Below are 25,899 nucleotides of genomic sequence, written 5' to 3'. Positions count from 1 at the left end.
ATATATTCTTAATAGAAATACATTTCTAAAGATTTACACAGTTTTTAGAATACCTCACTTTAAGTACGCATGCGAAGTCTGGGATGGCTGCGGAAAAGAACTAAGTTTAAAATTGGAAAGGCTCCAGATGGAAGCTGCAAGAATTATTACAGGACTTCCCAAATATTCTTATTTTAATTCACTATATTATGAAACAGGCTTGGGCACTATCAGAGCGTAGAAGAATAAGAAAATTGTCTTTGTTCTATAATATTCAAAACAACAAAAGTCCAGTCCACCTGAAAGAAATATCTCCTCAGTGCCTGGGCTCCAGGAGTCAATATAATATAAGAAATTCAGGCAATATCTGTTTGCCAAGAACAAGAATAAAAAATTCTCATGAGTCGTTCTTCCCATCGACTATAAGATTGTGGAACAATTTATCTACAGATGTAAGAACTTGCACTTCACTATCAAAGTTTAAATCGAGCATAATAACATCATATAACTCAGCTCCACTGTACTTTTCTTACGGTATTAGAAAATTTAACATATTACATACTCAACTACGTCATGAAGCAAGTAGATTAAGTTACGATCTGTACAGAGAAGGCCAATTTACTTATCCATCCTGCGCATGTGGAAACCCGTGCGAAAATGCTCATCACTATTTCTTAGAATGTTCATTATACAATCAACATAGAAAGATCATGCTTAAAGCTATTCAAGATGTATGTGGTAGTAATTCAGTGATTACATTATCTGTTATTTTAAACGGCATTGCAGATCTGACAAATCATAAAAATGAAATTATATTAACGCCCCCTAGTGTCCACACATGTGCAGTGAGTGAGCTAAATTAATACTGACAATGACAACAAGAGGTATGTTCATCCGTGTGTCGAATTCCCATCATCTATGTTCAAGCTTAATCGACTTATGTACACTTAAATACGTTCAATACATCTCGGTATTTTTGGCCTGTGCGTTTCTTTATTTTGAAGAGCTTACTTAGCATCCTTTATCCAATTTAACAAGCTGTGAATTTGTTGACAGAAGCCGCAGGGAGACCGAGCACCTGCTGAGATATATAAGTTTCCTTATATTTCCAATATATTTCAGATGGTTTGATTGAGCATTCATGCCTGTATAATGACATGAAATGTAATATCATGACACGCAACCCAATAATTTGGCACGTGTTCCTCTAATCATTCCAAACGTACAAGTGTTCCTTTATCCTATATGTGCCAAACGTGCGCAAAACTTTTGAAACCGCACGTTTTCCTAATGTATGTGAACACAATGAAATTGAATTAATTTGTTTACATGTCACTGCCTCTAGGCATACATGCTTGCCACAAAAGGCGACTCTGCTTGTCGTAAGAGGCGACTAACGGGATCGGGTGGTCAGACTCGCTGACTTGGTTGACACATGTCATCGGTTCCCAATTGCGCAGATCGATGCTCATGCTGTTGATCACTGGATTGTCTGGTCCAGACTCGATTATTAACAGACCCCCGCCATATAGGTGGAATATTGCTGAGTGCGGCGTAAAACTAAACTCACTCACTCACTCTAGGCATACATGACATAATGAGTGAGTGAGTATGGTTTTACGCCGTTTTTAACAATATTCCAGAAATATCACGGCGGGGTACACCAGAAATGGGCTTCACATATTGTGCCCAGCATACATGACATAATACACTTTGCCAGGATTATAGGCGGGTATGGACACTGAAACATACCCAAACTAGTCACACATGTAAATGTAATCCAAATGATTTAAACTACTTGGAACCACTGGATTGTCCAGGCTCGATCATTTACAGACCGCCTCCACACAGGTGGAATATTGCTGAGTGCGGGGTTAAGCAGTAAACAAACAAATGCAGCGTTAAGAAGCCTTTCTGGGACGGGGTCGAGGCACTCTGACTCTCATTATATGCCTAATATTCCAAATACGACTTTTGTTGTGACACCATCTGTCAAGCAGAGTCGAGGAGACGAGACGAGACCCAGACACGATTCTATTCTGTATTTAGTCCAAGTGGCTCAGAGTGCAAATGTAGAACAAAATTGAGCTGCAGTTAGTTTACTGACAAAACATTTGCTAATATAGCACCTCTTATAATTACAATGTATTATTAAAAACGTGTTTAAATAGTTTGTAAATAATTTGAATTAAGTAAATTGTAAATTAGTTGGTGATTTGATGTATCGTCCGAATGTGGCAAATGTTTCTTTCGTTTGGGAATCAAAGGAATTGCAGATAATAAGGACATGTAAGTCTTCAATAGACCAGGTTATCTATCTGCACAAACACTATTAGAATAGTTTACGTCTTTGTAAATCGTGGCTCACGATGCTGATCACTGGATTGTCTGGTCCAGACTAAATTATTTACAAACCGCCGACACGTAGCTGGAATATTGCTGATCGCGGCGTTAAACAATAACCAAACCCAAAAATGTATAATCGAGTCTGAACCAGACAATCCAGTGATCAACAACATGAACATCGATCTTCGTCAATTGGGATACGATGACATGTGTCAACCAAGACAGCTAGTCTGACCCCCCAATCCCGTTGGTCGCCTCTTACGACGAGAATGGGTTGCTGAAGACCAATTCTAACCCAGATCTTCACGAGTGTAAACAGGGTGTTAAACCATTCAAACTCGTTCAAACTCTCAGTCACTCCTCGCTCATAACAATCATCGCCATGGAAACGCACATGGGAAGTTATCTATTGTTCTGACCTTAAGAACACATACAATATTCACAGGAATGCCATTTAAACGTGTCTCGTTTCTCTCACATAATTTCTAACATATTATATTACTGTAACCATGAATATTCAAACCAGATTTCTCCTAACGAGTAAATCTCTCTCATATGATACTAACTCTACTTTACCATATTGTACATCATCCTCACTGTTCGACCCCAATATCGTCATCTCGGTGATATTACATCATTTCCAGTATCTGCTCTTATAGTTGAAATAGACTGATAACCTATTAAACAGATTAAACATTCATGGCAAGCTATCGGTTCTCTCGTGACACGCATGTGCCGTTGAGGTTATTCGTGCGCTTGGTCCTATCACGACTTTCCCTGGATGTAACCATACGCAAAGTTTTCCAGGCTTTTGAACAGAGCGGCTGCTGTAAAGAAAATAGTTCACTGTGTTAGACCCATTACACGACCGTTTTGACGCGAAAGGTCGAGACAAGTAACGCGCACGCTCGGGTCCTCGTCTGCACTAACTCAGCTCGCCTTCTACAGATCGGACATCCCATTCAGCGACGTTTCCTGACAGCTAGCGTGAGTATATATTTAGAAACATAGGCATCTTTACCCTGCATAACACTGAAACCAGGCAGCAGGTACTCGGGGAGGAACCGGTGTATAGTTTTCATAGAAACGTGGTGATATCGGCCCCTCGCAACAGATTCAGCCCTTCTGAACAGTTTTAAACATTCACGTGAAGGAGAGCACTGTATCCGAGTCATGTGTTTCTTGTTTGGGGCGCTGGTGTCAAGTTTTCGGACATCACACCAGAGCTTTTATCTAAATTAACAACTTTTTGTTGTTCACCGGAACGTGTTAAATTGCTGCAGTCAGGATATAGGGGCTTGGGTTCCCATAGGAGCAGTCTTGGAGAGAGGGGCGGATCCAGAGGGGGTGCACACATCCCCTACTCCCCGCCCCCCACCCTTTGGACTTCATGATGTATGTGCTCACAGCACACGCCAACACACACACACACACACACCCACCTCCAAAATCCTGGATCCGCCCCTGGGTAAGGTTAGGGTGGTGCGAAGGTAAAGTGGGAGAGAGGGTCTTAAGGAAGGGCCGGAGATAAGGGTTACTGGAGGGTGAGATGGTTCGAGGGTAGAGAGGAAGTGGTGTGGGGCAGGGGAGTGGAAGAGGTACCTGGGTAGGGTTGAAGAGACTCATGAGGGTAGTGTCGGAGAATTCGGGTGCGAGAGAATGATGCGATTGCTTGGCAAGGGGTTTGGGAGAGAGAGAGGGGTTCGATATTAGAGTAGGAAGAGAGTAGGTTGAGAGAGAAGATGGGATTGCTTGGCAAGGGGTTTGGGAGAGAGAGAGGGGTTCCATATTAGAGTGGGAAGAGAGTAGGTTGAGAGAGAAGATGGGATTGCTTGGGAAGGGGTTTGGGAGAGAGAGAGGGGTTCGATATTAGAGTTGGAAGAGAGTAGGTTGAGAGAGAAGATGGGATTGCTTGGCAAGGGGTTTGGGAGAGAGAGAGGGGATCGATATTAGAGTTGGAAGAGAGTAGGTTGAGAGAGAAGGTTTCGAGGTTGAGATTCGAGAGTTGGGTGGGACAGAGGCGTTCGAGAGTGCGCTGGTAGGATGGAAGAGAGATGGGTTCGAGACACATATTATTTATCGTATAAATCTGATTATATACTATTTAAATGGAACGCTGTATAGTGTTCAGTTGTACATTCTATTTAGTGTTGTATAACTTTGCATTCAGACGTACATATCATCTGTACACACGTGCATTAATAGGTACAGAATGTATCTGTCAGTTGTATCAATCTATATTCAGGTACACTACACGGACGAAACTCGTGTATCCCGACACATTCGTTTTCAAACATTTTGTCCAGGTACACGATGTGAATCTCGTCAGTTACCCCCTTATCTAGATTCCCTCCTTTTCCGTAATGCGACAGATTATTAGTGTATTATGCGCAGTCAAAATATCATTTGTATCCTTCAGGGAATCCAGGTGAACAAACAGGTGATGATAAAACTGATTACCGTTAATGCAGGGATTAAGATTACCATGAATATTTTCTCGTAAACCATACAGGAAATTGAAATCAGCTGTGCACACCTTTTTTACCAATCTACAGGTGATCCAGTTAAAACTTACCCGTTGATATAATTTCATGAAAATTGCTCAATGGACGGAATAAATTGCATCTGAAACCGCTATTACATCGGGGATAATATATTCCAATATCGTGTTATTTTAGAGCGTTAATTTGTATATAATTTCAAATAAGAATGACCATACCCGATGCGCATTCGAGACAATGATAGCTGCAACAAGATGTTAAGGAAAACTTTGATCAATGGCCGTTGAGCAAGGCTAACATCCCGTCTCTGAAATAAACATATTTTACAGAAAAAAACGGTTCATAGATTATACTCATAAAACATAATGAAAGGAGCCCAGAGATTTTCTTCATTTTCAGAGTATAAACAAATCTGCAGGGCGATAATTTCTTGGACTTTCACGTGTTCTAAGATTCTTGAAATCTAGACTTGCCACATATTGTAGACTTGCATGGGCTTTATTGGATATATGTCTGTTTAAGGGTCTGCATGACAGTCTACCGTTGAGCTTTCCGACGATCTGGTTACATCAATCGAGAGAACCTCGCTTTGGCATATAATGGACAGACTACTACAAACATGTTTTTTTAAAGATTATGAAAATTAATTTATTATAATTAAGGTTTATGAATTCTTTTCGGTCAGCTGAAATTCTTTTGTTTGAGTGGCATTTGTTTGAAGGCATCGGCAGCGGTAATGAGAACGCGGTTGAAGGAACAATCAGCGCGGTCACTCACAGTTTCAATTGATAAAATATGCCAAAAGCTTCATTCTATGCGATAAATACGTTTTATCATTTTCGTGTGTAACATCGGGATTCTATGAACTCTGCGATTTCATGATAACCGTCCTTTTGATGACGGATGCCTGGTGATGAATTTGCAAAACACAATGCCGGTCGCTATCCGGAACAAAAAGTGTCCATAACAATAGCGTCTATTTGACTTAGTCAACATAAATATTTATTAGGCCAGACCTATTTTATTTCTTGTTTTATGGATTTTTGTCCTCAGAAAACCTAAAGGCAGGAGGGAAAATATTTTCTAAATACTCAAAGTATGTTACTTTTGGCAATTTATGAAGCGTATATGGGGCAAGAAACAATCTAAAAACAAAATTTCTTGTATGTTTACATTTTTGGCCAATATAAACATTAGGAGTTTATATTTTGAGCAGGGAAAATTAATTTTTAGTTTTTTTCTTATTCTTGAAAAAATACGACAGGCGGAACCGTAAAACAAGAAATAAAATTGGTCTGGCCTTAAGTCAATATAAATGTGAAATTGACATTATTTGAAATTATGATAATATATGCATATCATTTTGATATAACTGGTTGCTATTGTCAGGTATATATTTACGTATATCTTAGCTTGTTTAGTCATGGTTGAGATTTCCTCGGTCTTCTTGATTTTAAGAAAGGCTATTATAAGTTGTTCACTGGTGTCGAGGGGGACATGGGCTGATGTTTGTTTATGTTCCCTGAGCCCATCTGGGGCGGAGGGGTAGCCTTGTGGTTAATGCATTCGCTCGTCGAGCCGAAGACCAGGGTTCGAATTCCCACATTTACAATGTGTGAAACCCATTTCTGATGTCCCCCTCCGTGATATTGCTGGAATATTGCTGAAAGCGTCGTAAAACTTAACTCACTCACTATCATCAAGAAACGTTCATTTCAAAGGTAAATATAGGTAATGTGTTAGTGGTTGGTGTAAATAACTATAATTTGGTCACTCATCCCAGCTAACACACAAGGTTTTCGTAACGTTATGGGAAGGTTGTAGATTGGTACCGTCATGACACAACGTTGTCACAACGTTAGTATTACATTATTTTATAACGTTATGTCACAACGCAATAACAACGTTGCAAATTTACGTTGAGGAAACGTTAGGTGGTCTCCTCACAGCGTTATAACAACGTTTCTTATAACTTGGTGTCAAGTTTTCTGTGAAACGTGTCACTTTGAGATTCTTTTTTCACTATTCAGCTACATCTTCAGAAAACACACGATCAAAACAACGTACAAATTAACGAATAAACAAGTGAATTTCTACTGTGTTTCATATGTACTGTTCACTACTGGGAAAACTATTCAACTATTAACGTTAAATAGAACGTAAGACAACGTAAAATCCATTAGCATCAAATAACTTTAACCTTGTGGCGACGTAAAAATGACGTATCACAAAGACAGGCCACAACGTTGTGACAACGTTAATGGGAGTCCACAGAATAACGTTGTAACAACGAAAGCATAACGTTGTGACAACGTTACAATGTTAGCTAGGATGATTTCGCCGAAATTAACGTACGTAAAATTTTGAATAAAATTAATACAATCTTAAGTCCAGATATACCACAAACACTTTTTATGACCAGTATGTGTAGATTAACCAGTGCGATTACATGGGTCTCGCCCTTTGACCATGATTGCAAAAGAAACATCGCCTAGCGTGGTTGACGTTCGTAAATGCTGTGTTTCTCACTGGCGGTTATAGAAATTCACTGTCCGGACACGGAAGCCGGATTTCATGATAAATGAAGCGTTGTATGCATTTCGTTTCACGTAAAGATCGTCCTGTATGCGATGTTTACGGATATCAAGGATCCATTGTAAGCGGGGAATCTAAAATCATACGTACACCAGTACTATAATACACTATGGGTTATAACGAGCGCAAAGGGACAACTAATTCGTATTCGTAATTACTCGTGTCATACCGGCAAGCCGGATGGCGGCCCGTACCCCTCTCGTGGCCATGTTCACGACTGGGTCTTGTCTAAGCGCAAACGGGCACGGAGATGAAAATAGTCTTTTACTATTTCCAAGGAAAGATAACTCTGGATTTCCAAACATGGCTACACCAAGAAATGTATAATACAACACGAAAGTCACTTAAAGTAAGTTTCTTGTGCCGTTAACAAATATACAGTAACAAGATAATTCTATAATCACAGAATTGATATTAAAAACGAAAACTAAAGAAAAAGAAACTATTTGACTCATTTCACAAGTAACTACGCGCGATTTGATTGGTTTGCCACGATTCTTGACAATAATGGCCTACTATACAGGTACGAGTGTTCTTGTAGGTAACGGAAAGAGGCGAATAGTTACGAATGCTAATGTTCGTCATAACCGTTATAATGCATTTCGACTAATCTGTACAGCATAAAGCCAAGACAAATAATAAGTCCGTCATATCCGTGTGAAGCCCATTTCTGGTGTCCCCCGCCGTGATGCTGCTGGAATATTGCTAAAAGCGGCGTAAAACCAAACTCAGTCTGTCAGTATAGATGTTGAGGCAACGTCGCCAAGGACGTCTTATGCCGTTTGGAACCGTATTCCAGTTAGATGATCAAAATATGTCCTACTGGCGTGGGAGGAAAGCCCGGAGTAACACAGGCATCCGACATTTTCCAAGCGTACATACACGCAATTCACTCAATCACCGTGGGCGGAGGGGTAGCCTAATGGTTGAAGCGTCCACTCGTCACGCTGAAGACCCGGGTTCGATTCCCCACATGGGTACGATGTGTGAAGCCCATTTCTGGTGTCCCCGTGATATTGCTGGAATATTGCTACTTTTAGCTTTAAAGCGGCGTAAAACCATACTCACACACTTACTCACCGGCACCAGCGTTGGTAAAACATGTGGTGTGAGATCGGTTGTGTAAATATGACTTTATGAACCATGTCAGCAGATGAATGACCTTATCTCAGATGAAATGTACAGGTCATTGTTTGACATTGTTATCCAGGACACTATCGAGGAACGGGGTCAACTCGAATACACTGCGGCCTTCAAGTGCATTATAGATGGTACCCGGCAAGTGGGTTAAATCGGGGTGATGCTTCTAATATTACCCTAAGAACTGACACGACGCTATTCACTGGCAAAAATAATTACTGGTGCTATTGCTTCATAACAGGACACTGGTGTTTTACATCAAATGGTTTACATTCGTCGGCATTTCGATACTTTGTTGTCAGTATCAGGAAACAAAGATTTTCTCAATAATTTCTGGGAAAAGTGTATCAATCAGCTGTTCAATTAGCATCAAATCAGACTGTTTACAATCTAATAATTTCCGTATGTTGGTTTGGTGTGTGTGTTTGTTGATCTTAGTCTCCGTCTGGCCTCATCAAACTGTGTGCAACTTCCTCTCAAATACCTGTTGTTAATATTAATCTGCTTCTTGTCATACACACTATACATTTATTCTTCTCATCCCCTGGTTGTAGTAACCTTTATATTGATAATGATGTAAGAATAAACATGGGAACGCCCCTGTATGCATCAACAAGAAATTGGTGTCTGTAAAGTCGTACTTCCAAAATGCCGACCAAACAAGCATTGGGTTACGATAGTCGTCGTGTTCTCAATGCTCGTTTTAACATTTTGTAAACATATATAATTTCCTTTATCTCGTGTGTGACTACAGTGACAGACGTATCTGATGCTGATGCATAAAAAGATGAATGTACAGACGTCGTTTCAAGCCTTTCAATGCCCGCAGTAAACAGCAGGCGACGTCAGATTTGAACGTTTTTCTCAAACAATTGTGATATAAGTAGTAATAATTCCTGGGCATTAGAGATCACATTGGCTTTCATATTTAGAATTTAATGCTTTTCCTAAACTAGGATGTATTTTTTCTCTGGAATCATCTGTGATGTGAGCTTCTAGAAATGATTTAACGTGATCTAAAATGAATGATGTATTAAAACATTCTGTCTCTTACACCTTGTAAATAATCAAATTAATTTAGTTTCACTACGGTTTGTCTCAAGGGAATTTATTTATTTGCCTAAATCCGGACAACATTACCAATTATCTTTTGACAAGTTCCTGAGTTATTGTGGATACACCTATTGCGGAACACCGTCACTGATCACAAACACAAATGGCCTGTCTCTTGTAACAGGTGTTAATTAGAGAATGTATTCTACTACCATAGCCTTATTATGCCCTGGCACTTTTATGACATGCAGTAAACCATGTTCAGTCAGTCAGTGTCTGTAGAAATCTGTCTCTCTCTCTCTCTCTCTCTCTCTCCACAATAGTCCCGGTTAGAAGTGCAGCTATTTATCATGAACAGTGCCAATCTAGCGGCAGTTACCTACCTACCTACCTACCTACCTACCTACCTACCTACCTACCTACCATCCTACCATCCTACCATAGTGTAACTAAAATATACTATATTATGGTCAAGAGAGCAACGAAGACCCGGGTTCGATTCACCACATGGGCACAATTATTATCTTGTGATAGGGGCTATAATCTTGAACGCGAACTTGAAAAACCCATCTTTTCAGAAAATATTACTATTGTGCAAATCTATAACTTAACTTTCCAAACATTTTACCCTCGTTCTAGCATAACCTTTGCTTTGTAAATATTTATAAATATGTAGCGATTTGAGCATGCTTTACGTGTGTAATTCAGCGCATTATAAATACACATATTATTATTATTACTTGACCCCCGAATCGTCAATGAAGTGGTAAAAGTCACTTCGGGCTTTCCTTTCTCTGTTGTAGGGTACTCAGAGCTATAACAGAAAAAAATCATAACTGACCTCACCAGCCTCAAACTACTGCAGATGAAGCTAAGGGTATGGGTGTCCTGGAGTGTCAAGCTTGCAAGTCAATAAATAATGCCTCGCAGTGTAGGGGTTAGTCAAGGTTCTTATCTTAAGCACACACCATTTAGATTGCCATGACGCGAACTACCTCGACAAGCCACGTGGATAGGTGGAAGGGGAATATGGGAAGACAATCGGGTGATACGAATGGAAACTAGAGAAGCAAACATTCATTTCATAGCAACTGAAGATTCTGTATACTTTTCAAAATGCTGTAATTTGTGTAAAGCGGTCTTGTTTTGCAAAGGCTGTACCACCATTGTGCAAGATCAGAATATAAATATCTTCTAAGTCAATATCCTAGCATGTACTGTGAAATGTCCCGAAATAGTACGATCCGGTCACGAATGAGAAGTCTGAAACTACTTGTAGAGCTAAAACGTGTCCCATCGGTGACCCCTCGGTCAAGTGAACTATCCGATAAGTCAATAACCCCGAACATAACACAATGGACCGATCCAGTCCCGACCGATATTGGCTCTATAATAAGATAGGGATGTTCCTTGTCATGCGATATGAATAATACTCAAGCAAATATAAACTAGTGCTCAAAAGAAATTATACAGCTCCCTCTATTTCGATTTGCCCCAAACGTGGCATATGTTTTGTGTTCTGTTTACTACTGTGCTCACGTGTGTCGTAGACTGTTTTATACCGTGACTATGCACGTGCAGTTCGTGTTACATCAGAAAGAGTCGTTTTTGTGACGTTTAGGCGATTCGTTAACTTGTTTCGCCGTTTGTTCCAGGAAAGGATGGATCTGAACGTGTGATATGGCTCGGTATAGTTTTAACACTTCATTTTTATTTTGGGGAATTTTTGCGGTGTATAGTTTCTTTTGAGCATTAGTTTATATGCTAACGGAAAATGTAACTGTGCTTAAGAGATAATGATCAGAGTTGCCATCACGTACGTGACCCGACATCATTGTGGAGACAAAGGCCCCCACTGCGGGCCAAACCATCGATAAACTAAGCCCCGGTTTACTATCCAGCCCTGCCTACTATATAATATCTAAAAGTTCATCACTGAAATACAGCGACATTATCGAAAACCGGACAATACGCAGACATCAAGGAATATATCGTATTTGATAGGTCTCACCGGCATCAAAAGCTTTTGTCCATATTTTCGATGTGTGTAGGAGGCATATACACATGCTTTCCGTGGGGTGCATTTGTTTTTAATACATCGCCAAAGACCGAGTTGTTGTGCCAGAAGTATACAAAACCAGGTCGTCAGGGCCGGGCTTTACTTCCTCCGGCGATCTGATTGGCTAATGATAGAACAACAAATACACGTGTGTATTGTTGACAAATGTGTTAGCCAATCAGATCGTGGCCTGGATATAGTCTCTTTTGCTCTTGATTATGGTAAAAAAAGTTCATCGCGTTCATTTCCCATCTGTATGGCGCTCTGTGTAAATATGAAAGGGCCGAAGACCCGGGGTCGATTCCCCACATGGGTACAAAATAGTGATTAGTACATTTCTTGTGTCCCCCGCCGTGATATATTGCTAAACGCGGCGTAAAACCATAATCATTCACTCTTAATCTGAAAACAATACAACCCCTCTCCCATTCAGACCCCGCCATATAGCTGGAATATTGCTAAGTGCGGCGTTAAACAACAAACCAACCATCTTTACCTTCAAACAAAAATCCCGAGAAAAAACATGGCAATAACTTTGATGCTTCTGTAACTAATATTGTCGTTAGTTCACGATTCTGTTGACAGCGATCAAATGTTGGATTTCAACGTTTGCGAATCGCGAGAAACAAGACAAGCACGATTTATGAAACTCCTGATTATGAAAGTTTTTGTGACCCCAGATATACTGGTAATACAATAACCCGACTTGCTAATGTGAAAGATCAGTAGCAAATTCGGCAACACCTGCGGAAATGTATTGTGCTTTGGCTATATGAACAAACAGAGGCTTGGAATACCACGACAATGTGAAATATGCTCGACTGAAGCACTATTCACACACAGGGAATAGATAAGCAGACCATTTGTTTTTATTATAGGCATCAGGTGTTCACATTATCATATACTGTAGATTTCGAAGATAGGATACTTTTTGTTCCGTAACGGTATTTCAGCCGTTACACGTAACAGTTTATCATCAATTCCATATAGCATTTAATATCAAGATCTGTTTTGTCTTTCAGTGGCATTTAGAAGTTGTACATTGATGTCCAAGATATTTTTATGGATTAAACTTCTTTTTTAATTTATCTCACGACGTTTCGAGACCATTCCAGGTCCCTTCATCAGGTGAACTGGCAGTCATGGATTAAACTTCTTAACGATTTTCTCACGACGTTTCGAGACCATTCCAGGTCCCTTCATCAGGTGAACTGGCAGTCCTAACTGCCAGTTCACCTGATGAAGGGACCTGGAATGGTCTCGAAACGTCGTGAGAGAAATTAAAAAGAAGTTTAATCCATAAAAATATCTTGAAGATCTGTTTTATTTTCAGAAATGGCAGAAGAAAAAGCAAAACGATTTATAGATAGCAGCTCGAATGTCGACTCTGGGGCGTATTCGGCCAACTATGGCGCTCATCGTGTCGGTATCAGCATGCAAGAGTCTGTGGACTATTATTCCAAATGGGCACAGGACGGCAAATATGAACAAGTATGTGTTATCCACTATTTTCTCAAAGATCAGTATTACTCCAGTACTAGAGCAGACAACTTTATTGATAACAACTTCTTGTTTATTGCATAGAGCGACGTTTGGGTGTAGATTCTTACAGCGTTTTCAAGCTTGAAATAAAAAAGAATCTACACCGAAACGTCGCTCTATGCAATAAACAAGAAGTTGTTATCAATAAAGTTGTCTGCTTTAGTACTGGAGTAATACTGATAACAAGAAGTTGTTATCCATAAAGTCGCACGCTTTAAATTATTACTGACTCAGCAGCTTCTGAAATCAACCAATATCACCAACTAGTTTAAAGTTAAATTTAATTTTGAACTTGCATCGGTCTTTTTCTGAAAGTTGATGAAATTGGTCTTCATCAACCCATGCTTGTCGTAAGGGGAGACTAACGGGATCGGGTGGTCGGGATCGACTTGTTTGACGCTTGACATCGTATCCCAATTGAGTAGATTGATCGTCATGATGTCTTTGTAAGTCTTTCCCCACAGAACTCAGAGCTATTTCTTCATGTGAACCTTTCTCATTTCAATATCAAATGTTCTCGTCACGATATGGCTGAAATATTGCCGATGTGACGTTAAATATTAACTCACTCACTCACTCATGTGAACCTTTCAAACGCCAACTCAAAACCCACCTTTACTCCGATAACTGTTAGCGCTTTGAGCATGCAATGCATGGAGTTTAAGCGCAATACAGGCAGGCAATATTATTTTTGTTATTAATAACTAGATTTTCTGGCTTGATAATTTACAGACTGCCGCCATATAGCTGGAAAATTGCCACGTGCGGCGTTAGCAAACAAACGAACGCAATTTATGAGATAAAAAATACCCCCAAATCTGTTCAGTTTGCCCAATGATATCAATGACTCCTTTTTTGTACATTTATTAAGTAATACACCATATGAACATTGACAAATATTCACCTGACTATTGGGGGCGGTGGGGTAGCCCAGTGGTTAAAGCGTTCGCTCGTCACGCTGAAGACCCGGGTTCGATTCCCCACATTGGTGCAATGTGTAAAGCCAATTTCTGGTGTCCCCGGCATTGATATTGCTAGAATATTGCTAAAAGTGGATGGTTTTGTGGTAAGGATCAGTCATGATAATGAATGTATACTGGCATGTATGGTGCTCTTTGGTATTTCAGGACTTAAGTTTAGAGCGTTACAATGGACCAATCATAGCTGCCAACTACCTGGCAGACCATTACCCTGACAACAGATCCTCGACGAAAATACTAGACGTTGCAGCAGGAACGGGATACGTTGGCGAACAGGTACTTTAGAAATATCTCTTACTATACACTGTAACATAGGCTATATCTGGGATTACGCTTTCTCAGTGAATGACAGATTCTAGTACTTTTGTAAGGTTGAGCCCCATCCGGGATTCGAACCCAGTCTTAGAGTCAGGCACCAAATCGCCAGCACACAAAGACATCCGTCTAACTCTCTCAGCCAATGCGGCTTCCACAAGTAATAACAGTCCCTTAAATCCCTCGTATCGAACTAGGACACGAAACAAAACGCCTTGGTACGTGCATGATGTATATAGAGAGACGACAAACCATTTCTATAACACATTCATGGGGGAATCTTTTCTAAAGCTCCCCTAAAGAAAACAAAAACATTGTACGATTCCGAACATATTGGATGCATATGATTTATTGAACACTTGGTATCATCACTTCTTTTTAATTACATGTATTTATAAAAACGTGGTTAAAATGTTGTCGGAATCGAAAAATGGAGATCTGGTACGATTTTGGTAAGGTAAAACTGATAACACAAGGTTATCGGGAAAGTTATCCCGTCTTTCATGAAGCGTCTGTCATATGCACAAAGAAAAGTCAGTTTGTTTCCTGAAAAGGCATAAATGCTACGGACATCTTTGTTGTTTCTGATGAATCAACATGTGCACAATTTTATCAAAATTATCAAAACAATTTTCAAAATAGTTACTTTATTTTGGGGAAAATAATCTGAAAACACCAGGGCCCGGTTGTTCAAAACTCGGTTATCTTTTTAACCAGCCGTTAAGTACATTTAACCGACCGTTAACTAATAACAGAGGGTTATCTTGTTGTTCAAAACTCTGTTAACTTTTAACAGGCTGTTAACGTGACGTTAAGTTAACACACCTAAGGACCGCCGCTAACTTTTTAACAGTGTGGTTAACTCGCAAATGGCGTTCATGGCTAACACTGCTTTCATGAGGCCAGTTCAGCAAAGAAAGGATAGGGTGTATCGTGGACTGGACTTCGATACTGGAAATTATTCTGACGAAGAGTTACATACGAAACTGTATCTATGCACTTCATAGGAACTAAAATACATGTTGTACAAGAACATGATGCGTACGTTTCATCTTTTAACACTTGTGTAAAGGTTTATATATGTTTTACTACACTAAATGTGTGAATTTCTTCTGTAAATATTATTCAAACAAACACTTTCAAAGAATCAAACACGTACACCCTATACCCACGTATGATATGATATTGAACAAGGCTAAATGTAGATAATTAAATTAGTTTCATGAAAAATATCCGAATGATTACATTATGATACTGAAAGTGTAATCGGCGGGATATGGTGATTGTGTATACTCTTATTCTACCGACCTTCACCTCAGAGAAATTGCCAAATATGTACAACAATGTTGACGTATGACATCACTACCGTTGAGATTTCTTAAAAAATGGCGGCTGACATGGGTTTTGCGAGGACCCTTCCCTTGATTCAGGGATCGTTTGTACATAAATATGAGATGTAAGTAATCATAATGATTCTGACTATATGTGTATTGTTACATGTTTTTATCGTTTTCATTTTAAGAAAGAGAAGAAGCGGCCAGAAATGCCGATTATTACCGTTGTCGTTCTGCGTGATTTTGCGTCAGTCATGGCGTCACGCTGCACAGAAACTTGACAGTTTCGTATAAACATTTCACATTCCTGTATTGTATCTATTTTTAATTTCCTATTTCTTGCTACTATGCTCTTTCCATGCAAATTTGAGAAAATGCTACACAGTATAAAGTCTGAAATTTTCTTTGTTTACATTTCAAACAGGTGTTGTCTTTCGAGCACAGCATTTGTTTCCACCCCCAATATCTTTCGTTCCAGTTTATCTAGACACTTGGTATTGGTGGCAAAGACCAGTTGTAATTAGATTCTAATATGTATGAGGAATTCAGTAGGGCTGGGACGAGTAGGAAAAAATGGAATTGAGTACCCGCATGTACTTACCCGAATCGGAATCGAGTACCCGGAAATCTAAGAAATACATTCGGGTCAACCTCTGAATATTCAATCACGATTTGACAGAGATTATTATAGAAAACTTGAAAAAGTGGTAATAAGACATTAAAACTGACCTCAAGCTATTTAATTTACGTCTGTTTAACCAATATAGAGAGTAACACCGGTACCATTACTTACACTCCTCGTTATAACAACGAACGTTTCGTTCCTGCTGCTACTGTAACTTAACTACTCACTGCACATGCATAGATAAATTACAGTCATTAAAACTATGCTCCATTAATCGGACAATACCAATGATGTAAAACCCGTGAATTTCCGGGTTAGAATATTGATCTTCAGTAACCCATGCTTGTCGTAAGAGGCGACTAACGGGATCGGGTGGTCAGACTCGCTGACTTGGTTGACACATGTCATCGTATCCACATCGATGCTCATGTTGTTGATCACTGGATTGTCTCGTCCAGAATTGATTATTTACAGACCGCCGCCATATAGCTGGAATATTGCTGAGTGCGGCGTAAAACTAAACTCACTCACTCACTCAATGATGTAAATGTGTGTTACGTCAAAAACGAAAAAGACAAGCTATTGTCTGCCCTTGTCATTACAGAGCTCTCTCCCTTTCCGGGTACCCGATTCCTAGAAATAGGACTCGATTCCAGCTGTACCCGACCCGGATTCGAGTACCGTAGTACCCGTCCCAGCCTTAGAATTCAGTGATGCATTTGTCGCCGCTGAATATGAAATATATGTGATGTAATTGGCGTCTCAATACCGGCCTTCGCGAAACGTTGTGAGTTGTGAGTGATATGCAGGCCTACTTCGTAGTCACTTTGATTAAATGTTATATTTGAATATCGAAACCTTTTTGTCACAGCGAACACAACACTATCTCTTGTCATTTTACGATAATGTTTGGAATTTTAAACTTATTTTATAACAATATCTGAATGCTAATGTTATACACTGATGTATTTTATATATAAGGAATACAATGGCACAATAGTATTTCTCTGCCGAATCGTTGCAGCGTTCTATAATACACTTATGAAATATAATACATGTTTTCCGTCCTTGAAGACATTGAAAAGAACTATCTATGCATTTTCTTTAGTCACTTGTGAATTGAACTAAATGGAGGTTCATCTGATCAATGAGTATCGAGGAAATTATGTTCATCTACTACAGCGTTCTATAATACACTTATGAAATATGATACATGTTTTCCGACCTTGAAGTCATTAAAAAGAATTATGCATTTTCTGCAGTCACTTGTGAATTGAACTAAATGAAGGTTCATCTGATTAATGAGTATCGAGGAAATTATGTTCATCTATAAATTAGACGCAGCTTCATGTTTTTCAAGACATCTTTCCGGAATATGCGTCTGTGAAGGCGTTCAGATAATGACGATATTGCACAGTTTTATTCATGAGATTCCTGTCAACAGTAACGTCGAATAATAGATCGATTTTATTCAGCAGTGTTGGCCCTGGGGCCTATAGTACAATTACAGTTTGATTACTTGCACGTGGTGCTAGTAACATATTAAGTTTCTATTGGCATTGAATGCATATTTCAGATAAAAGCTAATGGTATTATTGTCACAACATCTATATTGTTTGATGTTAAAAGATTTGGCAATGTGTGTTCATACATTACAATTTTTGACAGACTTGGCAAATAATTAATAAATGATATTGATAGCATCTTAATGACTTGGCCATACAGTCATGACAATTTAAGGAGTGAAAAGTGAGCGATAGGTCTTGTGGGAATTCAAAGATTCATTAAGACTGTAGCCGTCTAAGCGTAACTCCTGTGTATAATATTTGTAAATATTCTATCCACTGAAAACATGCTTCTACTATTAATATTACATGTATTTTCATGGATTCATCATATTTTATGTATAGCTGTGCTATAGTTTCTCATTAAAATGTCTTTTCTGTTGTCGGAATTGAAGTAAGTCCCACACAGAGCTGGGATCATATGTCTTTGAAATATATATGCAAACGTCTGGAACCTTGTGTTCCAATACAAACGTTCGTAGCGCTACGACATTCGCATGCCTATGATAAACTATAGAGTTGGTCTCAACCATTGACTGGATTACATTCTCATCGTCAGCAGAGAAATTTCGACTTCTCTTTTTCCTTGGGGTGCAGGCGACATTTCGCGATTCCATTTTTTTTGTAATCCGTAAGTAAACAGAAAACGGAATTGTGGGATATATGAAAGCTAACCAGTGACGTTAACCACACTATTAAACTTTGACGGCGACGTTAGCTAACGGCATGACTAACCATGTTTTGAACAACGCATATTTAACGTTCGGTTACCTAACGGCCGGTTAAGGATTTAACAAACAAACAAACAAACAAACAAACAAACGGTTTTGTTCCAGCTTCATACTCGGGGGTTCAAGTCAGTAGATGCTCTGGAACCAGCTTCCGGGATGTTGGAACAAGCCAGGAAGAAGAACGTCTACACCGACTTGTACTGCGAGTTCCTGAACAGCAAACGTCTACCCATAAAAGACGGTACGTAACGTAACGTCACTCTGCGTAAATTGGGCTACGCTCTGTTCTTCAAGGCGATTTTAGCGCAACGATTCTACCAAGGTTATGTCATAGAGTTTGGTCGTCTAAGCGCTGAGATCGCTTGGGGACGGGTACCTAATTATCAACTGGTCGTTTACATCGTGAGTTGGTACAGTACAGATTGGTCACCGACTGGTTGCAATTATTTACAACGATGTGCACAGTTTGACATTCGGACGTCACTCTGGGTCTAAACTAGACTACGCTCTGTTCTACAAGGCGTTTTAGCGCTGCGATTCCACCAAAGTTATGTCAAAGAGTTTGGTCGTCTAAGCGCTGAGATCGCTTGTGTAAGGGTACCTATTTATCAACCAGTCGTTTATATCGTACAATTCATTTTGGTCACCGACTGGTTCCAGTTAATTCCAACGATGTCACAGTTAGACATTGTCCTTTGCATGATGGCTCAGACATGGCGGCAAGAATTTAATCAATATTTTCAATTCTGACAATTCGGGTATCTGTACCAGGCGACGGCTGTTGGTGCTCATTCTATCAACCACTGGTTTGGGCGCCGTATTTTAGTCATTTCCGACTCCGTTGTAAATGTGGTGTATACTGACTCCGTTGTAAATGTGATGTATTTTGTCCGTTGTAAATATGATGTATTCTGTCCGTTGTAGTGAGTGAGTGAGTTCAGATTTACGCCGCTTTTAGCAATATTCCAGAAATATCACGGCGGGGGACAACAAAAATGAGCTTCACACGCGTTTCTCATGTGGGATATTGAAACCGGGTCTTCTGCGTGACGAGCGAACGCTTTAACCACACGGCTACCCCACCGCCCCCCTGTCCGCTGTAAATATGATGTATTCTGTCCGTTGTAAATATGATGTATTCTGTCGGTTGTAAATGTGATGTATTCTATTACAGACACCTACGATTGCTGTGTTATATCCGGGGGTATGGGAGAAGGACACATTCCATGTGATGGGTTGCATGAACTCATCAGAATAACCAAACCAGGTGAGCTATGCTTGTTTTTCAGTATTAACAACATATGTATGATTTCTGACGCTTACCTACTTACTTAGACACAGTTGTTTCAATCGTGGTGAGACAGAGTGAGTATGGTTTTACGCCGCTTTTAGCAATATTCCAGCAATATCACGGCGGGGGATACCAGAAATGGGCTTCACACATTGTGCCCATGTGGGGAATCGAACCCACGTCTGCAGCATGACGAGCGAACGCTTTAACTATTAGGTTATCCCACCGCCCCTCCCAATCGTGGAGAGCAACAGCGATATCAGTCATTGGATTGTCTGGTTCAGAAGGGCTGGGGGGTAACTTCGTGATTGAGGCGTAGATTTGCCACGCCGAAGATCCGAATTCGATTCCACACAAAAGTCCATTACTCGACTCTCTCGACATGGTATTGTTGGAATATTGCTGAGAGTGACGAAAACCCATACTCTCCTACTCCGGCCCGACTCGATTATTTAAAGACCACCGTCATATGGTCGGACCATTGCTGTGTGTGGCATTAAATAAATAATCCAAAATTTTCATGTATACTGCTCAAAACAAGTTAAGGAATTGAAAAAAATATTTACGGTATCCGCGAAGATCCAGGTTAGAACTGATCTTCAGCAATCCATGCTTGTTGTAAGAGGCGACTAATGGGATCGGGTGGTAAGCCTCGCTGACACATTTCATCGTATCCCAATTGCGTAGATCGAAGCTCATGCATTTGATCACTGGATTTTGTGGTCCAGACTCAATTATTTACAGACCGCTGGAATATTGCTGAGTGCGGCGTGGAGTGGAGTTTAGAAGAGAAAAAAATACGGACAGTCTTATGGGTGATCTTTAACTTGTCTGGAATCATGTTTATCATTTATTCACATTCTCTCTCTCTCTCTCTCTCTCTCACACACACACACACACACACACACACCCTAACCCACCCACCACCACCACCATATAATGCGGGGCGTTATGGTCAACGGCCGTCCGGCCGCCTGTAATAATCTAGTTTCCGGGGCATAGCTAAAAAACTATTCAATATTTTTCGACAAGAATTGGTAGATATATCAAACAGAACCTAAATTGGTGCCTTTTGCTGTTACAGAAAAGAGAGGGGTGGGCTTCGTTTCGGGAGCACAACTCAAAAACCATTCAATATATTTCAATAACAATTGGTAGATGTATAAAACAGAACCTACAGTGATGCCTTTTACTATTTACACATTCTTGGCATTTTTATTTTTCTCGATTTTCATGGAAACAATTTGGACTTAGTCAGAAAAAAAATAAAACTTTAATCAGATAATTTGTTCTTTCAAATTTGTGGGGTTTGGGGGGATTTGTCATCTTCTGATGACTCTTGTTTTTGTTTTTCAGGGGGTCTTGTCTGCATCGTGATGAGGGAGGAGTATCTCAGTTACGTAGGGGAGTACAAGGACAGGTTGGAGCCGTTGATGCAGGAACTAGAAGATGCTGGGAAATGGGAACAATTGTCACGTGACGTCGTGCCAAAATACTCCTTTGACAACAACGGTGTCGTGTACAAATTCAAGATATGTTAAGGAGTCATTAGAGTACATTTACATGTTGCATTCAATTACATTTTTAACTTATTTTTCATCGTTACATTGTCATTTTTGCAACAAGTATTACAAAGGTGGTGATACCTTGGGTTGTATACCATGACTGTTCCAGTTAGGAAGAATATATTTTCTTACCCAAATTATGCCTTAACACTGTAAATTTATATTCCTAAAACCTCGAAACGGGTCGAACTTATCACGTGCATTTATCACGATATGTCGTTTTAAGATTTAATTACACTCGAACTTTATCTTCCGCCTTGCCTTGAACAACGGGAAATGACGTTGACTTTAGCTCGAGACAACATATATAATTTGTCATATCACTATCGACGGAGTATTTAAAATATAAAACAAGATTGATCAAAGTATGTTTTTTCAACAAGGGAAACCGACACTGCTTGAATACCTACTTACTGTCAGTGAAACTGTTAGGTTTGATTGTTTTACGTCTAACGCCGCATTACGTATACGTACCCATGGTAACTGACGTCAAGGTTCACGCCAGTTGACACTGACCAGTACAGTCGCCTTCAGTGCAACTTACAAAGTTAGCAGCAAGTTTCATGGTTTGAAGTTGCTTCATTTGGCCTACACCACTTGTGGAAACATTACTTTTTACTTTTTCGACCGAAAAATGCCTCAATTTGACTCAATTAAACAACGAGACAGCAACGTTTGTTAACTGATGTGCACAGTGCATCCGTGAAACAACACGTGACTGGTCAGCTTGGTCGAGATGTACTTCCAGCTATATGTGGTTATTAGAAGTAGAAATGCGACGTTCACATTGTCCCATGTGGTTTACGATAATCAGTTTTATTTGAATCAATAAAGAGAAGATATGTAGTCAAAACGTAAACTTCAAACTGTTTATCATTTGTTTTATTGGTAACGTGTATTTTAAAAGTAACGTTATTTTAAAGTAGGGGCCTGAACGAGGATTATCTAAGGTCACCGACAACACGTAGTATTATAGGGGCGGTGGGGTCAGTTAAAGCGTTGGCTCGCCGCCGAACGAGGATCATTTATTTAGTGTCCCCACCGATGTTGCTGGAACATCGTAGTGTTATATGTTGTATACAACATCCTTTTGTGCCTTAGATTTATCATCTCAGAAAAGAAACGCACTCGCAAGCGTTCTCGTGCTTTAACTATAGTTCATAATAGCTCATGACAATACTGTATTTTGTTACACCATACTTCGAGGTAGAGTGAGCTGCATTTCTTAATAAATTACCGTATTTTTATATATTACCATATTGAAAAAAACATCATCGGGTAGAACTGGTTTTCGAACTTACAATCCCATTTGAAGTATCTTCATTTTCATCCGATCTTGATTTGGACGTGTGGGTGTACGTACTCTCTTCAAATGGCATTTCGTTTTATTTGGATGTTTATTTCGTTATTGTTTATGCAACATTTTATGTATACTATGCAAAATATTGACTGAAATAAAAAAATATATATATTGTGACTTGATTTATGCTAGAGCCTACCAGACGTGGACAGTCAGTCAAAAGTGTCTCGAGACGTGAAGATCGGTTAGAATTGGTCTTCAGCGACCCATGTTGGTCGTAAGAGGAGGCTAGCGTTGTGGAAGCCTGGAACGATATGTTACTTGTGTTCATATCGATTCACAGAAGTTAAAGAATCAAAACTAGTTACTAGTTGTAGTAAAATATGTATATGCTTGATGACCAAAAAGATTTTCCATGACACAACTTGTAACATAACCATTTCTTCCTCGGAAGCGAGGTTGTGGTCGAAGTGACAATAATATTGCAAGTAGTGTCATATTGACACCCACCTCGCTTCCACGGGAGAAATTGTTATGTTATAAGCTATGTCATGCAAAATCCTATAGGTCATCAATCAAATACTTATTTTACTACCAGTACAAAGTAGTTTTGATTTTGTAACTCGATCAAAACAAACCTAAATAGCATTTATTCTCAGACTGGCGGATGTTCGCGACAGATCGCCGCCATTTTTAAAAATAGTGACTTCAAGGGCTTAAGTTTGTTAAAGAATTAATGACAACATGGTTTGTTTTCATCAAGTTAGAAAATCAAAACTACTTTCTACTCGTAGTGAAATATGTATTTGAATCATGACTAAAAGGATTTTGCATGACACAACTTGTAACATAACGATTTCTTCCACGGAAGCGAGGTGGAGGTCGAAGTGACAATACTGCGCGATAAATTTCTTGCTACATTCACGTGGATAACGTCCACTCACCAGTATGTAGATCAAGTCAAAACATTGATTACACACCAGTCTCGTTTCCTGTTGACTGGGTTCTGTCCTATTGCGCAACTTATTGCGGGTACAATAACCAGTCCAGAATTTTGAGACCAATTTATTTAACTGGATACATAAATATTAATCAATATTATTGGATACATCTAAGCACTTGTATATTGCAACACTACGCTCCTTATAATCCTTGCAAACATGTCGTGCAGCGAGCACTGACAAACAGAAACCTGGTAATCGTGGAAATCTCAAAACGAGGCTCTGCCGCTAGAAAGGTTTGGCGGTCTGGCACGGACTTTACATTATATCAATTACATTGTGCGTTACAGAACTACACCGAATAAGCGCATAAACACCTAACAGCTGTAACAAGTGAGCCAGATGCATTGTGAATCATTTTACGACCTCATCAAATTGGGGCAGTCTGTGACGTATTAGTTAAGGTCATGCTGCCTACACTTCGGCATAAAATATAGAAATACGATGTTATTAAAGTTTGAAATTAAAATTCAGTTGTAAATACCATTTTCTTATGTAACAAGGAATTGGAATTCAGTGTAACCATAGTTGTTTGTGATGTCTATCTTAACTTCCACACGAGAAAAATTCAGATCGGCTGAAAGTAGGTCATTGTCTGAATAGGTTAATGAGACTCATGTTTCTGTTTGACTAGTCAATGTACGTCTTTATATTTGGTCTTATAATCCTAATTAGTTTATTATCATACTTATACATACAAAAAGCAGGCGATCTGCTGATACTTATAGTGAATTATATAACAGGACTGTAATATCTAGACATTGTATAGTTTGCTAATGTGAATCATAATTCGCACAGACGCCCTAGTGTATGTTGTCCGTCTCATTACACTTCACGACGAAAACAATGATTCTGAAATTAAAACAGACTAAAGTTATAGGAACAATGTCAGGCTATTACCTTGTTTGAGGAATGTACCCATCAATATCCACATAAACGAGTGATATGCCATTCATCTGCAGCTGTTCTAAGTGATGTGTCTTTAAGCAGTCCAATATACGAAAAAGTGATATATCGTTTCAGGTTTTTCACATTGCTGTATAGTATCACTAGTCACCCAAGATAGCACACCTGGCAACTAATTGCATAATGTCCGCCATTCTTTAAAAAAATGTAATTCAGTCAGCCAATAATGAGCAATCAATGTATTGGCGGTTAATCCTTTGAAAGAAGGACGTCGTTTTTACACAGACACTTTACGACAGAGTGTCTTCAGTATAGATTAGAAATTCTACATACATAAACACTACCTTTTGACAAATCCGCTGTGCAAGATAAAAGTAATTAATCCGCTTGATATCGGTTAATCCTTTGATCGATGTTTGTTTTTGTAACTCCGCTGATAATTCTTCTCGCTGCACTTCCATGAGCATATTACATCAGACCTTTATTTATAATATTGAGTATTTACTCCAGACACAAGAAATGCCAAATGGTAACTGTTACGACGTAAATTGTAATAAAAGCGCAAATTGTAATACTTGCAGCAAATTGTAATAAACTTGACGTAAATTGTAATAAAAACGTAAATTGTAATAAAAATTGACGTAAATTGTAATACGCAAATTGTAATAAAAATTGACGTAAATTGTAATAATTTTTGTTGCGGTAAAATGTAATAAATATTTACGTAAATTGTAATAACAGTTTTAATCACTCGTAAATACGCGGGTGTTTGTTTTTCGCTGCATTAGTAGTATATACAATGGGGGTTCTGGACCAGTTCCAACCAAAGCCTCTGCAAAGCCTTATTTCACAGAGAAGGCTTTGGTCGGACCTTTAGCTCTTGCTACCATTACCCCTACTATGAAAAAGTTTGGGACGATAGCGGGATCTCCTAGCCGCACCGGGGACATGGCTGGGGTGTGTTGGTATCCTGGGGCACCGCTATGCTGTGTTGACTGGAGGTAACACTGTGCCGTACGGTACGATCAATAATTCCGCTCTTACAAACCCCCTACCTGGCCCATCCCTCAA

At 39.4% G+C, this 25,899-nt stretch overlaps 1 protein-coding gene across 5 annotated transcripts in view; it reads left to right on the top strand.

The window, feature by feature from the left end:
* The window catches only part of LOC124287852 (methyltransferase-like protein 27), a 49,202-nt gene extending 26,712 nt beyond the window's left edge, over nt 1-22,490 (top strand). For 2 of the 5 annotated variants that reach the window (XM_046724332.1, XM_046724337.1), the window contains 5 exons: nt 13,007-13,164; nt 14,343-14,471; nt 18,871-19,006; nt 19,940-20,032; nt 21,413-22,490. In XM_046724332.1, the coding sequence (XP_046580288.1) occupies nt 13,007-13,164; nt 14,343-14,471; nt 18,871-19,006; nt 19,940-20,032; nt 21,413-21,597 (701 nt within the window). In that variant the 3' untranslated portion in view covers nt 21,598-22,490. Of the gene's footprint in view, nt 1-3,080; nt 3,313-10,417; nt 10,552-13,006; nt 13,165-14,342; nt 14,472-18,870; nt 19,007-19,939; nt 20,033-21,412 lie in introns of those variants that run through there. The other 3 variants (XM_046724333.1, XM_046724336.1, XM_046724334.1) reach the window with 3 other exon arrangements.
* The last annotated feature ends 3,409 nt before the right edge of the window (nt 22,491-25,899 follow it).

The sequence above is a fragment of the Haliotis rubra genome, unplaced genomic scaffold (assembly GCF_003918875.1).
Source record: "Haliotis rubra isolate DU_JTF1 unplaced genomic scaffold, ASM391887v1 Scf407, whole genome shotgun sequence".
Taxonomy (NCBI): Eukaryota; Metazoa; Mollusca; class Gastropoda; order Lepetellida; family Haliotidae; genus Haliotis; species Haliotis rubra.
Note: the sequence above shows the minus strand (reverse complement) of the source record. Positions and strands in the feature narration are given on the sequence as shown.